The sequence below is a fragment of the Mytilus trossulus genome, chromosome 2 (assembly GCF_036588685.1).
Source record: "Mytilus trossulus isolate FHL-02 chromosome 2, PNRI_Mtr1.1.1.hap1, whole genome shotgun sequence".
Classification (NCBI taxonomy): domain Eukaryota; kingdom Metazoa; phylum Mollusca; class Bivalvia; order Mytilida; family Mytilidae; genus Mytilus; species Mytilus trossulus.
In genome coordinates, this window is record NC_086374.1 from 66,882,603 (window position 1) to 66,897,976 (window position 15,374).

Sequence of the window (15,374 nt, forward strand, 5' to 3'; positions counted from 1 at the left end):
ATCGGCCATGCATGTAAAACGGTATACATAATTCGGCACTTCGAATATCAAAGAAATTGATTATAAAAACGGCAAATATAATGTAACAATTTTTTGTACTTTAACGCTAAAACGTTTTCTTTGAAGTATATATACTATTTATAGAACTTGAATAAATCGTAGGTCAGTTGATAAGTAAACACGTTGATTATGTTACTAAGTTACTTAGTATAGAAAAACCCTGGTTAAACTGACTGTTTTATATATTTTGAATGTTAAGAAGGTATGGTCTCTTCTGATACTGACTAAACACGTTGAAGACAACCCATACTTTGCAAATTTTAGGGGGGGCGCACGCCCGCCACGCCCCCGCCTAAATCCGCCCCTGCGGTTACATGGCAGGGTTCCCATCCCCCCGTATGGAACTTCATTCATATGTGATAAGGATTTTGACAAATGTCACTCTAAACGTTGGCCTTTTTACAAATGTCACTCTAAACAGTGGGCCTTTTTTTCAAAATCCTGGATCCGCATCTGCCTATATATATAAGAGAATGCATGGGATACAACCCTTTTACTAAATTCAAAGAAATATAGAAACATTCAATGGTTACTCCTGATGGTTAGAGAGATATATCAGCTAATTTTCGTTATTCCTAACAAAATCCCAAACTTAATCAAAATGAATCTGAATTTGTTCACGTGGACAGAAAACTATTAGAAGCGATAGTATATGTAGTTTTCAAAATTAGACTAACTTTTTGAGAAAATTAGATTTTTCCTTCTGATAATCTACAGCATCTTGCACAATAAGAGCATCAGAAGTGGCAGATGTTTCATTTCAACACCTGCTGTTGCCACTTATTATACAACCGATTTACTAGTTTTGAAACACATTTCTAAGCGATTGAAATGAATAGACTTAGAAATCTGTTACACTGTCAAAAATTAAAATTTTTTTTTTTTAATAAACTCTTGACATTTTAGGCTTTCATTGTTTTTAGTAATGTCATTTTAGTTTTATATGACTTATTACATATATCAGAAAAATCAATCAGTTGGGAGTCTACTGCTGGTCATTGAACTTTTTCTGGCAGTTCACATGGAGCACTGACCTACATTTGTTTTATAGATTTCATTTTCATAACAAAGACACTCAGTTACCAAGAAACACCAATGATATATGAAGGGTCAATGTTCTGGTTCTCATGGACACGAACTAATCAAAGAAACATTGAACTGTGAAAACTGTTAAACATTAATATTGCCGAACATATATATATATAACTGACTACTAACGGCCTAACTCAACTTACTGATTAGTAGTCAACGGAAGACAACTAATTTTCCGAGTCAGATGCCAACTTAATGGATAAAACTCATCGGTGGTAACCGTCACATCGACGAGCGTTTAGTTCACAGGTTTTATCATGATTTGCTACAGTTGTTCATGATTTGGTTAGGTCATTTCATAGAACGATTGACAAGTTCTTTTCAAATAGTAAAACAAAAAGATGTTCGAATCTCTTTGTACGTCAAAAGGTTAGCATTGCCATGGAATCGTAGTTTTTTAAGAACTAGCGCAGGATAAGAAAAATGCGAAAATGGCAATTCACTTCGAAACATAAACCCTCACGACACTTACCAAAGAGGAAATCATGATGTCTGTTCTATGTTCCTTTGTAATTTCAACCAAAGATGAAGAACTGGATCTTCCATCACTATTGGATATATAAACTAAATAAGTGTGGTTACAAACAACGGTATATTGCTCGGTCTTCCAAGTGCTCCACGAAACCTTTTTCTAAATGATAAACATCCATTTTATCAGCAATCAAAGCTGGGCTTTAAAGTAATTGTGAAACTGCCTATTATAGAGGTGGCGTGAATCAGATGTGGATACTAAAAAAATCCAAAGATCTCTAAGAGTACATACAATCTAAGACTGGAAATAAGGTCAAAGTCAAATAAAACCTGCGTAACATACATATAGATCATTAAATATTTCCACACACCAAATATAGTTGACTAATGCATAAGTATTAGAAAAATAGACCAAAACTCAAAAACTTAACTTTGACCACTGAACCATGAAAATGAGGTCAAGGTCAGATGACACCTGTCAGCTAGACATGTACACTTTGCAATCATTCCATACACCAAATATAGTATACCTATTGCATATAGTATAAGAAAAACAGACCATAACACATAGACATAACTATAACCACTGAACCATGAAAATGAGGTCAGGGTCAGATGACACCTGCTAGTTGGACATGTACACATTACAGTCCTTCAATACACCGAATATACTAGACCTATTGCTTATAGTATCTGAGATATGGACTTGACCACCAAAACTTAACCTTGTTCACTTATCCATGAAATGAGGTCGAGGTCAAGTGAAAACTGTCTGACTGGTATGAGGACCTTGCAGAGTATATGTAACAGTAAATTTGGTCCGGTAGGAAAATTTGTCCGCCGGACATTTTTCCCTAGGTAATCAAGTCCATGGCCATAATTTTACTAGGAATAAAAGTCCTAGGACAAATTCTCCTAGGAAAATAAGTCCATAGCTAGTAAAATAAGTCTGGCATTTATTTTCCTAGGAAAATTTGTCCTAATACATGTTTTTCTAGTAAAATTATGATCATGGACTTGTTTACCTAGAAAAAAATGTCTGTTACCAAATAACATTCTGGAAGCAAAAGAAAATGAACACTTTTTACCGGAAAAATGGATAAATACAATGCAATAGATTGACTATGAATAAATACAACTTAAAAACAAAAATCTCTCCTAGAAACAATTTTACCACATCTTCTTTTTTATATTATGATGAAAACTATTGAATTAACAACCCCATCTTAGTTAAGAATTGAAAGTTTTGATAATAATTTCCAATTAACATAAAGAAAGTGGACCAAATTTCCTAGGAAAATTAGTCTTCGGAAATATTTTATTTTAAATCTAAATACATAACTCTATAACAATATTAATACAACACTTAAAAATAACAAACATTGACGTTTCTACCTAGGATTAATATGAACATGGACATGATTTCCCTGAAATATTTGTTTGGGGAATTTTTTTTTTCTTCATAATATCAATACACATTTCTAAAACAATATTAAAACCCGGACATATTTTACAAGGACAAATTTATCGCTTACATACGCACATACCAAATATAGTTATCTAATTACTTATAATTAGAGAGAATTTAACATTACAAAAAATCTTAACTTTTTTTTTCAAGTAGTCACTGAACCATGAAAATGAGGTCAAGGACATTTGACATGTGACTGATGGAAAGTTCTTTAAATGAGGCATCTATATACAAAGTATGAAGCATCCAGGTCTTCTACCTTCTACAATATAAAGCTTTTAAGAAGTTAGCTAACGCCGCCGCCGCCGGATCACTATTCCTATGTCGAGCCCTATGTCGAGCTTTCTGCAACAAAAGTTGCAGGCTCGACAAAAAAACTATCGACATTCCCATGGTAACCAACTGTGTCCCTCTTCTTACCGACTTGTTCCATTATTATTATGAGGCTGACTTTTTACAGGAACTTTGTATGAATAGAGGTTAAGAAGTTAGCAATATGATCCTGTAGCTTTACTTTCCGCTATATAGATGATGTTCTCTCACTAAATAATTCCAAATTTGGTGACTTTGTTGAACGCATCTATCCCATCGAACTAGAAATAAAGAATTCAACAGATCCACTCAAAATGGGGGTCGGTTGAAAACAAAACTCTACGACAAAAGAGATGATTTTAGCTCCCCAATTGTGAACCTCCCATTTCTATGAAGCAACATTCCAGCAGCGCCTGAATACGGAGTACTATATTCCCGGGCTTACATCTCCTATCATGATTCCCTTGAAAAAGGGTCATAAGGCAGTTATTAAACCAAGAGTTCCAAATGGTGAAGTTGAAATCGTCCCTTCGTAAATTTTACGAGTTGGTTGACCGTTATGGATTATCCGTTTCACAGATGATATCAGATATGTTCCTTATGTCGTAACTACAATCCCGTTCCCTTTTCACGAATGTGACCTACTAAATTAGACTATTGACCAGGTTTGTAATAATAAGGGCAACACGACGGGTGTCACATGTGGAGCAGGACCGGCTTACCCTTATGGAGCACCTGAGATCATCCGCAGTTGTTATTGGGGTTCGTGTTGCTTAGTCTTTAGTTTTCTTTGTTGTGTCTTGTGACCTATTAATTGTTTATCTGTCTTTTTTTAGCCATACCCTCAGTTTATTTCAAATTAATGAGTTTAACTGTCCCTCCTGTATATTTCGCCCCTCTTTTATAAAGGGTTAACTCATCAGATCGATAAATAGCAGAAAATATGTAACACAAGAGTGCACACCACTGAAATCTCTCGCCTTCTTTACTTATCATTGATATTATGTTGATATAGTCCTAAGTATAAAGCTTTATTAAAAACGGTCACATAAACTTAACATTAACCAATATAACTAAACAAAGACCAATGAACCATGAAAATGTGGTCAAGGTCAGATGAACCATACCAAGCAAACATGTACAGCTAACAATGCTTCCATACAACAAATATTGTTGACCTATCACTTATAGTTTAAGAAAAATAGACCAAAACACAAAAACTTAACACTGAGCAATGAACTGTGAAAATTAGGTCGAGGTCAAATAAAACCTGAGCGACTGACATAAATATCATAAAATATTTCCATACACCAAATATAGTTGACCTATAGCATATAGTATTGATAAAAAGACCAAAACTCAAAAACTTAACTTTGACCATTCAACCATGAAAATAAGGTCAAGGTCAGATGACATCTGCCCGCTAGACATGTACACCTTACAATCATTTCATACAACAAACATAGTAGATCTATTGCATAAAGTATGAGAAAAACAGTCCAAAACACAAAAACTTAACTATAACCACTGAACCATGAAAATGTGGTTAAGGTCAGATGACATCTGCCAGTTGGACATGTACACCTCACAGTCCTTCCATACACCGAATATACTAGCCCTATTGCTTATACACATGTAGTATCTGAAAAATGGACTTGACCACCAAAACTTAACCTTGTTCACTGATTTATGGAATGAGGTCGGGGTCTAGTGAAAACTGTCTGACTGGCATGAGGACCTTGCAGGGTACGCACATACTAAATATAGTTATCTAATTACTTATAACAAGAGATAATTCAACATTACAAAAAATCTTAACTTTTTTTTCAAGTAGTCACTGAACCATGAAAATGAGGTCAAGGACATTGGACATCTGACTGATGGAAAGTTCGTTAAATAAGGCATCTATATACAAAGTATGAAGCATCCAGGTCTTCTACCTTCTAAAATATAAAGCTTTTAAAGAAGTTAGCTAAAGCCGCCGCCGCCGCCGCCGGATCACTATCCCTATGTCGAGCTTTCTGCAACAAAAGTTGCAGGCTCGACAAAAATCACAGACCGGACGTGGCACGCGGGTCTGCTTTTTTTTTTATTACAGTGAGCTGGTGATATATCGTGGCGAAACGTCTGACAACAAAAACCCATTAGCCAGCCATTGATATGAGAAGTCAAGTCCTTTTCAACGAATTTTAATAGTTTGTTCCTTTGTTGTAACGGGTACCAAACTTTAAAACTGTTAAAGATAGGGCTGGGAGTCTGCAAAAATTGTTAATTCTGCCATATTGTTTATGCGCCTGTTCCAAATAAGGAACCTGTTACGCAGGGGTTGTCGTATGTTATTGCATATCATATGTGTTTTTCGTTTGTTGTTTTGTAAATAAACCATGCGTTGGTTTCGGGATCCTCTTCAATCTAATTAAAATATAGATCTCTGATTTCGTTATACTACCACTTCGTTTAAATTGCTTTAAATCTGGTTATCATCGAGGACTTTAAAGTTTGCCAAGCGAAATGGGCTTTGCTTATTGCCGACGGCATTCTGCTTTCGGGTGGATAGTTGTCTTAGTAGCATATCCTTATTTTAAAGTGCTGTGTAATTTCTGTTTATTATATCCCGAATGAAACAATTATTAAAGAAAATTATCATTGAAACGCATTAATATTTCTTTCTTCTCGTTGTGTGTTCTTTAATGCTAACACATCTTAAATTTACTGTAAACAAAGTATTTATTCTTGAGGGTGTTAAATTGACGCAAATGTGTGAAATTTATATCTTCTCTAAAGGGAAAGGAGAGGCGAGAGATACCAAAAAGGGGCATTCAAATATTTCAGTCGAAAATAAACTGACAACGCCATGGCTAAAAAAAAACATCAACAAACAAACGATAGTATACAAAACACAACCTAGAAAACCAAGCAACACGAACCCTTTCAGCAACCGGGGTGATCTCAGGTGTTCCGAAAGGGAAAAGGAACGGAACGACAACATTAGAAAATTGTGAATATGCATTGCCTCGATATCTGAGGTGGAAACAGGTTGTATGCAAAAAAAAAGAAAAAGGGAAAAAAACCCGCGACAATAACGTTGTTTATAGCATTTAAAATTAAGAATGGAAATTTGAATGTGTCAAAGAGACAACAAGCCGACTAAAGAGCAGAAAACAGCGGAAGACCACCAGTTAACGTTGGTCTTCAACAGTGCGATAATATTTCCGACGCAGACCCTTAGAGTGAATCAATATTATTTCAAAAATATGCAATCTTTAAGGCCTGACAACAGTATCGTAACTACATCCCATCTGGATAACCTGTTTAACCTTTGAAGTGAATGACGAATTTTTCGAGCTTTGTATAGAATATAACGACGAAAGAATGGATGTGAAACACCTGAACGTATGAGATGTATGTGTGTTGACGTATATTTACGAATGATGTTCTTGTACCCGATGATACAATTTGGTAAATGTGTTGATAGTTTGTGATATCGCAAACACTAAATGTAATTGTTTTTCACTTATACAGAGATTTCTTTCGAAAAGATCAAATATTCTTAAAGATGAAGTTAAATGTTGACTCCAAAAATAGCTATTACTTCAATTATTTGAATTTAAGTGCCATACCTTGCATGAAGAAATTGTTTAGTGTCCAGTGGCAAATAGTTCATGCATATTCAGGGTTACAATATCCATCATGTATGACAACCGCACACCCCTTAAGGCCAGTAACTTCAAAAACATTAATTTAGGACAGAAAAACTCGAAAGAATGAATATAGTAATGATCATAAAAAAAATCCAGTGGCAAAGACTTCATACATTTTAGGACAATGATAGGATATCCTGGAATATTTCAAGACTTCCATAATTTAAATTCAGAATATCCTTAAAAATTTCACAATCACAATTTCAGGATATCTTTAAGTAGCAATACACAGTTAGAAGTTTAGTTTTGCATTAGGGCCATGGTGATTTTTTTAAATATGAAAGTTTTTGTACTATAAAATATTTTTTTAGATAATAGACTAATAATATAGCCTTCTAAGTGGGTTTATATAAACATTGAGATTGTTTTTAGCATGTTTGATAGGCCATTTATCTGTTTGGCAGTCTGTATTTTCCTATCTGTACCGCCCATAGGTCCACAAATTATTGTAGTGTTTATCAACAAAGATTTTGCGCTCGTTCTTTTCTTTTCAATTTTATGGAAAAACGAGCCAAAATGCATATGATTTTTTTAAGGACCACTTGATAGACATACACCTATGGTTTCAGGAAAGGTATTACTGTAATTGATTGAAATTTTCCTTTGGACCAAATTTTGGAGACTTTTGTGACATATTCATCCCCCTTTTTTGCTATATTTTGTATCAAAGAAATGCAGATTGTTGCCATGGTTACACCCAAAAGGGATTATATTTCACCATTATGACCATTAGAAATAAAATCTATGGAGTATTCTCTTTCTATAAATATATACATGCATAACACAAATATTAAGCCTTATTTGTTAGAAAGGAGGGGAAAGAGGGTGTTTAAAAATTATGGGTGTCAATTTTAAGTTTTTTTCCTAACTGTGTATTGCTACCTTAATACTTTCACAATTTCTACCATTCCATTTCAAGATACTTGAAATAGAACTATGGAGCTCCAGAAATATTTCAGAATCTCCTTTAATACAATGATTTTGACTAAATACACAACTTATAGGTTTTTAGTGAACCAATAATATTACATCTTCTTTTTTTGTTGATATAAGACCCAGCTTTAAATTAGATTTAGAAGTTTAGTTGGAATATTTCATGTACTTGCTAAAAAGGTAACATCTGTATTATTCTTGCTAAACAGAAGTCCTAACTGTTTCCCCAGGATGTTGTGTGACACAATTCTCATGTGCCTGTCACAAAAAAACCATTTCATATTATATGGACAATTGAGTTTTTATTGCAGATTGCTGTTGTTGAAGACTTACGTTGACAGCCAGATGCCACTTGGTTAATAATGTCATTGGGTCGCTGCCCCATTGCTGTTGTTGAAGACTTACGTTGACAGCCAGATGCCACTTGGTTAATAATGTCATTGGGTCTCTGCCCCATTGCTGTTGTTGAAGACTTAAGTTGACAGCCAGATGCCACTTGGTTAATAATGTCATTGGGTCTCTGCCCCATTGCTGTTGTTGAAGACTTACGTTGACAGCCAGATGCCACTTGGTTAATAATGTCATTGGATTGCTGCCCCATTGATGTTGTTGAAGACTTACGTTGACAGCCAGATGCCACTTGGTTAATAATGTCATTGGATTGCTGCCCCATTGATGTTGTTGAAGACTTACGTTGACAGCCAGATGCCACTTGGTTAATAATGTCATTGGGTTGATATCCCATTTCTGTTGTTAAGACTTACGTTGACAGCCAGATGCCACTTGGTTAATAATGTCATTGGATTGCTGCCCCATTGATGTTGTTGAAGACTTACGTTGACAGCCAGATGCCACTTGGTTAATAATTTCATTGGATTGCAGCCCCATTGATGTTGTTGAAGACTTACGTTGACAGCCAGATGCCACTTGGTTAATAATGTCATTGGATTGCAGCCCCATTGATGTATACCCTACATCTATTATTCATGCAACAATGAGACCATCAGGACATTGTCCATCAGCAGTAAAGAGCAGTGATGCTTTTCCAGCTATTGTTACATCAAAACGTATTTCTCATATAAAAGCACCAATCATCAACTTCCCCATCACTTGAAATTAGTTTTCAAGAGGTTTTAAGTTTAAAATTATCTACACAATCTGTTGTTTTACATTTCTCTGTCTTACTTGGACATCAAATGCATATAAAAACCCAAATAAGTATTGCCAAAGGAACAAATTAAATACCAAAACTTCATCAAGCTCCATAAAAATTAAAGCCAAAGGGATATAAAGAAGAAAACCCTGCCAGGTGGATTTGCAAGCCTTTCAATTATACCAAATACGGAATAAACTTAATTACTGATTATAGAATCTGAGAAACTTGCTTGAACAGAAAAACCATGAAAATGAGATCAAGGTCACATGCACCTATTTAATGGGACCTTGAACACCTCTAAATCTTCCATACTCCAAATATTGTTAACCTGCTGCTGATAGAATCTGGGATATAGGCCTTTAAGTTATCATAAACAAGAATGTGTCTTAAGTACACGGATGCCCCATCCCCATTAACATTTTCTATGTTCAGAGGGCAGTGAAAATGGAGTAAAATCATATCATAAGGAACATGTGTACTAAGTTTCAAGTTGATTGGACTCCAACTTCATCAAAAACTACCTCAACCAAAAATTCTAACCTGAAGTGGGACAGACGGATAATCAGATGGATTAACAGATGAACAGACAGACCCACAGACCAGAAAACATAATGCCTATAAATGGGGCATAAAATTTCATCGATCAATGAATCATGATAATGAGGTATTTACTTTTCAATTTATTGCAGCATCAGTAAATTGTGTCATATAACCACTCACTGCTTTTTATGATCTTTTTATTCAGTTGCTTGCTTTTGATTTATCTATTGTGTGTATTATCCTTGTCATTCTGACTCCTATATCTCCTTTGACATAGCTGGTTTAAAAAATAAAAATTTTGTCAATTATTGTGGTACACATTGGATTTCTATACACTTCTTAAAACAGAAAACATTAATATGACTGATGAATGTTTATTTTTCACAAATTAATAATAAGTAAAGTATAAAGTGACACAGATCAGCATAGATTCAGGAATTTACAGCACCTTTCTTGTATTGCACAGTTTTTTTTATATTATGGTTTACAGATTTTATGTAAGGACATAGAGCAAAATGTATTCCTTTCAAAATTACTATCCTTGTGCAAAACCACTGCAATTTGGGATTATTACAGTAAATTCAGAAATTATTGCATGCATTTATTGTTGTGATTTTGTAATCTTAGACTTAAATGCAATTCTAATTTTTCCGATTTTGAGAAAAATCCTGTTAAATTCATATAAAGTATTTCAAAATGCAACTTTAGATTATTGGGTTCACAACTCTGTCGCATTTTTCGCAATAATAAAAACCTCGCATTAATTTCTGAATTTACAGTAGTTCAAAAAGAAATAAAAAAGGAAACGACATGAAATGTGAGAACGATAGAAAAGGAGCAACGTTTGGACTATATGGGTCAATGTCACATGCAGCTGTGTTATTGTGAAACACAGTCACATAGCTTGAGCATGTTGTTATAGACCAAAAATGGTAAAAGTGATATCTTAAGCAGAAATGATCAAATCAAAATGAGTGTACAGTATGATGACAAACAATCCTACCAAGTATGAAAGCTTTCAGGCAAAATATATCAGAGTAGATCTGTTCAGAGGCAGATCCAAAGGCAAAGGAGAGGGTTTTTTCCTTGGTTCAAACCCCTTTTTTGCAAGAATGCATGGTCAACTCAAAATACCTCTAAAACATGGCTAACTACATGATGGCAAAAATTCTACAAAGTATAAAACTCTCTGCAGAGGAGTTGCATTCACAAGGTGTCATGATTTACAATAGACAGCATAGTATGGCCAAAAATGCATAACTCCTGCAAGAATTGTCTACTCATAAAGATATTAAAGATGTACTTAGGTGAGGTTTAAGAATTTGTGTCAAATGTTGGGACTCCTTGTTGTTTTTCCATACAATACAATGTAAAATAATTTGCCCCATAACGCCCATTTATTTATTCATATAAGACTTAATAGCTCATGAAAGGTCATTTACCAAAATTTTAAAAGATTCTTAATTTTCTTTCTTTTGTTTTGAGACCTAATAATACCAATGCAAATATAAGGTAAAAGTCAGAGTCAGCCTTGTCCTGCCATATTTTATAAATCTCAAATATCTCGAAAAGGAGGTCCATTACCTACCAATATTTTTACTTATTTTTATCCTTAGTTGATGCTCTACCAGCTTATAGTATCAATTTTAACTTCACCTAACCTCACCTAAGTACATCCTTAAAGTGTGATTAAAGAGAAAAATAAAAAAACAGTCATTGTTTAAAGAAAAAAAAGTGAAGTACATGCAACAAACATTTCTCAAAATATCTTAACTAAAATAAAACTTTGGCTAAGGTCACCCTCTATTTAAAAATCTTTTCTAATGATTATTTTGAAAGATATAAATTTGAAATAAAAAAAAAAATAACTATTAAAATCATTCCATATCCAACATTGAATAAATGTAATATACACAAGGGTGATACCTTTTTTAATCATGAATATCCTGTTCAACATGAATATACTGTGTTTTGTATGTTAAAAAAAAAAAATTAATGGATTGAAAAATGACAAGTATTTTAAAAACTTTCTACCTTTTACTATAAATGAGCAATTATCTGATGGACACGGAAACAATATCACAAAATTATTAATTCACAAAATTTACATGACTATACACATTCTATATAAACAATATTCAGCAAATAGACTATTTAATAAAATATCTAACAAATCAATACATTATTATTGGGTTAACAATTATCTACAAATAACAGCATAAACAAGATTTTTACCCATAAATCACACAAAATACATATATACTATGCACTGATGTCACATGGTGAACAGAATTAGCTGATTTAAAATTTCTAGGATAAATCAACTACAAAGATGAGTTTGAGAGAAGAGCTTAATGTTAACGACTTTTACAAAATACAAGAATTAATAAAGACTTAATAAATTTGTAGATTACTTAAGTGTTGTTGTCTAGTGGTATTTGAATTACAGGAATGAATTCCTTCAATTTGATTCGACTCTTATTACCATGAATTAACCATGCCTTCATAAAAAATTTCTCAGAAACAAAATTCAAAAGGGAACCTTTTACATATCATATGAATTCTTAAATTGAACTATCTCTACACAATGTAATTGTTTAAATTAACCAACACCTGAGTGGTGATTATGCGGTAGGGTACCTCTGAATAAAATAAAAGCCCTATTCTAATAAATTTTAAATTAAATTGCTTTCCATGGAATAGAGTTGAGAGATTTACTTGCTATACGATGGAATTGAGTATGTATGTGAATCTAGAATATTAAGCACTCGCATACATTCGTAGTCTTGCACCTTTCAATAAGTAATTCTGATACAGTTACAGTTGACATTTATGGGATATTTGAAATGTTTAATTTTGAACATTATTAGAAAATTGTACTGTATTTGTTTTCCCATTGTCAGTTGGTGAATTTACAGTGGTAACTCTTGAAATATATTACTGTTATTCCTTAAATCTATTCCTATGCATAATGATTTATTAATGTTTTATTTTCTATTTGACTGATTTTATATCAATTTGACAATTATCTTTTTCTGCTAAAAAAAAAGAACAATTCCTTTTTACAAGAAAACTAACCTGCTTTACTGAAAATATCCTAGTGGAATTTCATTAAAAAAGTGTAAAGTTGACAAGCAATTAATCAAGTGTGAATTCATAACTCAATCATATCTATGAAAATTTGTAATTTTAAAAGATGCTTAGACATTATGGAGAAACTTCACATGGGAGATAATTCATTGGAGAAACTTCACATGGGAGATAACTCATTGGAGAAACTCCACATGGGAGATAACTCATTATGTATTTTGTCTGTATAATTCATAGGAAATGTCTCTAATATTGATAAAATAAACCAAATAAATGCAAACATGTTTTTAATGAACGCAATATGTCCATTTGAAGTAAGATGGGATGTCAAAGATTTTTTTTATCACAATCTAATATTTTTGTCATTTAGCTTATTTACACCATATCAGTATTTTAAGGTTGTGGGTTTTTTTTTATGTAAAAGAAGAAACACTCCTGGCATAAAATAAAACTGCTAGTAAGTGGGGAAATACGCAGATGGTTGATGACATAAGGATTACTATAATAAGTTTTTAATTATTCATAAATTTCCTGATATAAGATTGATTGTTGGTTGTTTAACGATCCAGGTATTAATCATAAACATTTAGTACAGTACAAACAGTTACAGATAAAGAACTTTTTGACATAGTTAAAAAGAAATTACTGTTATATTCTAAGCACTATCTCCTGAATCAGAATAAAAAGGGTTCATATTTTGTTCATTTGTATCAACAAGCGGATGAGAAAAATTTTCATCTTCCTCTGAATCTGAGCTGTCAAAAGGATTAAGACTATCTTTTTCTGTTTTACTAGACTGTACAGGTGGATGTGTCATATTTTGAACCTTTTCCCCTCTGTTAATGTTATTTTTATTGCCTTTTGTTCCTTCATATTGAAGAGCTTTGTTTATTTTTGGTTCAGCCCTATACTTGTGTGTCTCTGTGTAGTCATTCAGTTCATAATTTGTTTCTGGTATTCTAGAATTTGCTAGATTGTCAGTGGTTGGTGAATCTGCTGCTTCTGAATTTTCTTCACTACTCATGTAAAACATTTTGCCACCTTTTTTTATTTTAGGTCTTTTTTCTTCACTTTCCTTTTGGTTAATGGGTTGATCCACCACTGGAGAATCAGTTTCTGGTGAAGATGAATCTTGTGAAGAATTCTGTGAAGTTTTTAAAACTATATCGTCATCAACTAGATTCTGTGAAAACTTAAGAGTTCCTTTAAGTAAATCTCTGACCTGAAAAATATAGATAATTGCGATTCCACCCTGGTGTTTTGATTTATTTAGACAGCTTTATAGATTTGAAAGTTATAACAATTATAAAAATTTCAAATTTTAAAGACATACTTGGTATTCATTAATTGTGTGTGGATTGAGGAAAATTAAATCTTTATACAGTTAAAGTTCTATAACTCTTGCATGAAAAATTAACAAATTTTTCAAAAGAAAAAAGAACATTCATTTTTGAGTGATAAATCTGAAAAAGCACATCATTGTAAAGCATGTAAACATGAAGGTGATACCAAATTTGAGGAACTTTTGATTTGTAATTCCTGAAAACAGTATAACAAAAATTTATTGGTTGGACAATTGGTCTTACAGAAATTCTGTTAAGCCCCACTTTTGGGCTATTTCGTGACAGTCAGTTTTTATTGTTTAAGGAAGCCGCAGTGCCTAGCTTATGTTGAAACATTCCTGTATAATTCATAGATAACTTAGCTTATGTAGCTTATCACATCATTAAAAGCTTCATTTTAAATCTTACATGCGACATTTGCATAAGTCACAAACTGGATTCATTTATTTTCGTGGGTGTCAATTTTAGTGGATTGCTGAAAACTTGCATTTTTCAGGATATTTGATTTTGAGGTTTTGTAAATCTCTGTATGTAACAAAGCCTACTGAAAATATGTTATTCGTTGAACATTAGAATTTGTGGTTCACCTGAACCCACGAAACCCACAAAAATTAGTATCCAACGAATAATAATGAATCCACAGTAAACAATGTCAATCTTTTTTTACTACATCAATAAGTATTATTGTTCATTTTTAGAATGTATATGAAAAAATATATTTAACATAAAAAAGTACCTGTTTAATACCAGCTATAGCAACAAGAATTTCATCCTCATTTTGCAAGTTTTGCTGTAATAGTTCTGACTGCAGACGATCTGTAATTATATGTCAGACAAAACTTGAATAAATGTAAAATAAAATGCTTAGTGTGCACAGCCTGATGCAACTGCAGAGGTTGAACCCTGAACAGTTGGTGCAAGTTTGGACACAATATTCAAGCTTGTCTTGATATAGTCTTAATTTGGATTGTGATCAAATTATTGACATAATATAGGTTTCTGACACAAAATAAATGTTGTGAAAAATCTTAAAAATTTTAAATGGGTTGAAATATTCATATTAATTTTCAATTGAAGATTTCTTGCTATTGTGCAATATTGTCCAATTGAAGATTTCTTGCTTTGGTACAATATTGTGCTATATAACAAGAGTGTGCAATTGAAGATTTCTTGCTAATGCACAATATTCAGGGGCGGATCAAGCC

General features: G+C 33.0%; 1 protein-coding gene across 9 annotated transcripts in view; it reads right to left on the minus strand.

Moving 5' to 3' along the window:
- Window positions 1-10,094: 10,094 nt before the first annotated feature.
- Window positions 10,095-15,374, minus strand: part of LOC134707840 (TBC1 domain family member 5-like) — a 42,122-nt gene continuing 36,842 nt past the window's right edge. For all 9 annotated transcript variants that reach the window (XM_063567923.1, XM_063567922.1, XM_063567921.1 and 6 more), the window contains 2 exons: window positions 14,906-14,985; window positions 10,095-14,048 (listed from right to left, as the gene is read on the minus strand). In XM_063567923.1, coding sequence (XP_063423993.1) covers window positions 13,482-14,048; window positions 14,906-14,985 — 647 coding nt within the window. In that variant the 3' untranslated portion in view covers window positions 10,095-13,481. The remainder of the gene's footprint in view (window positions 14,049-14,905; window positions 14,986-15,374) is intronic.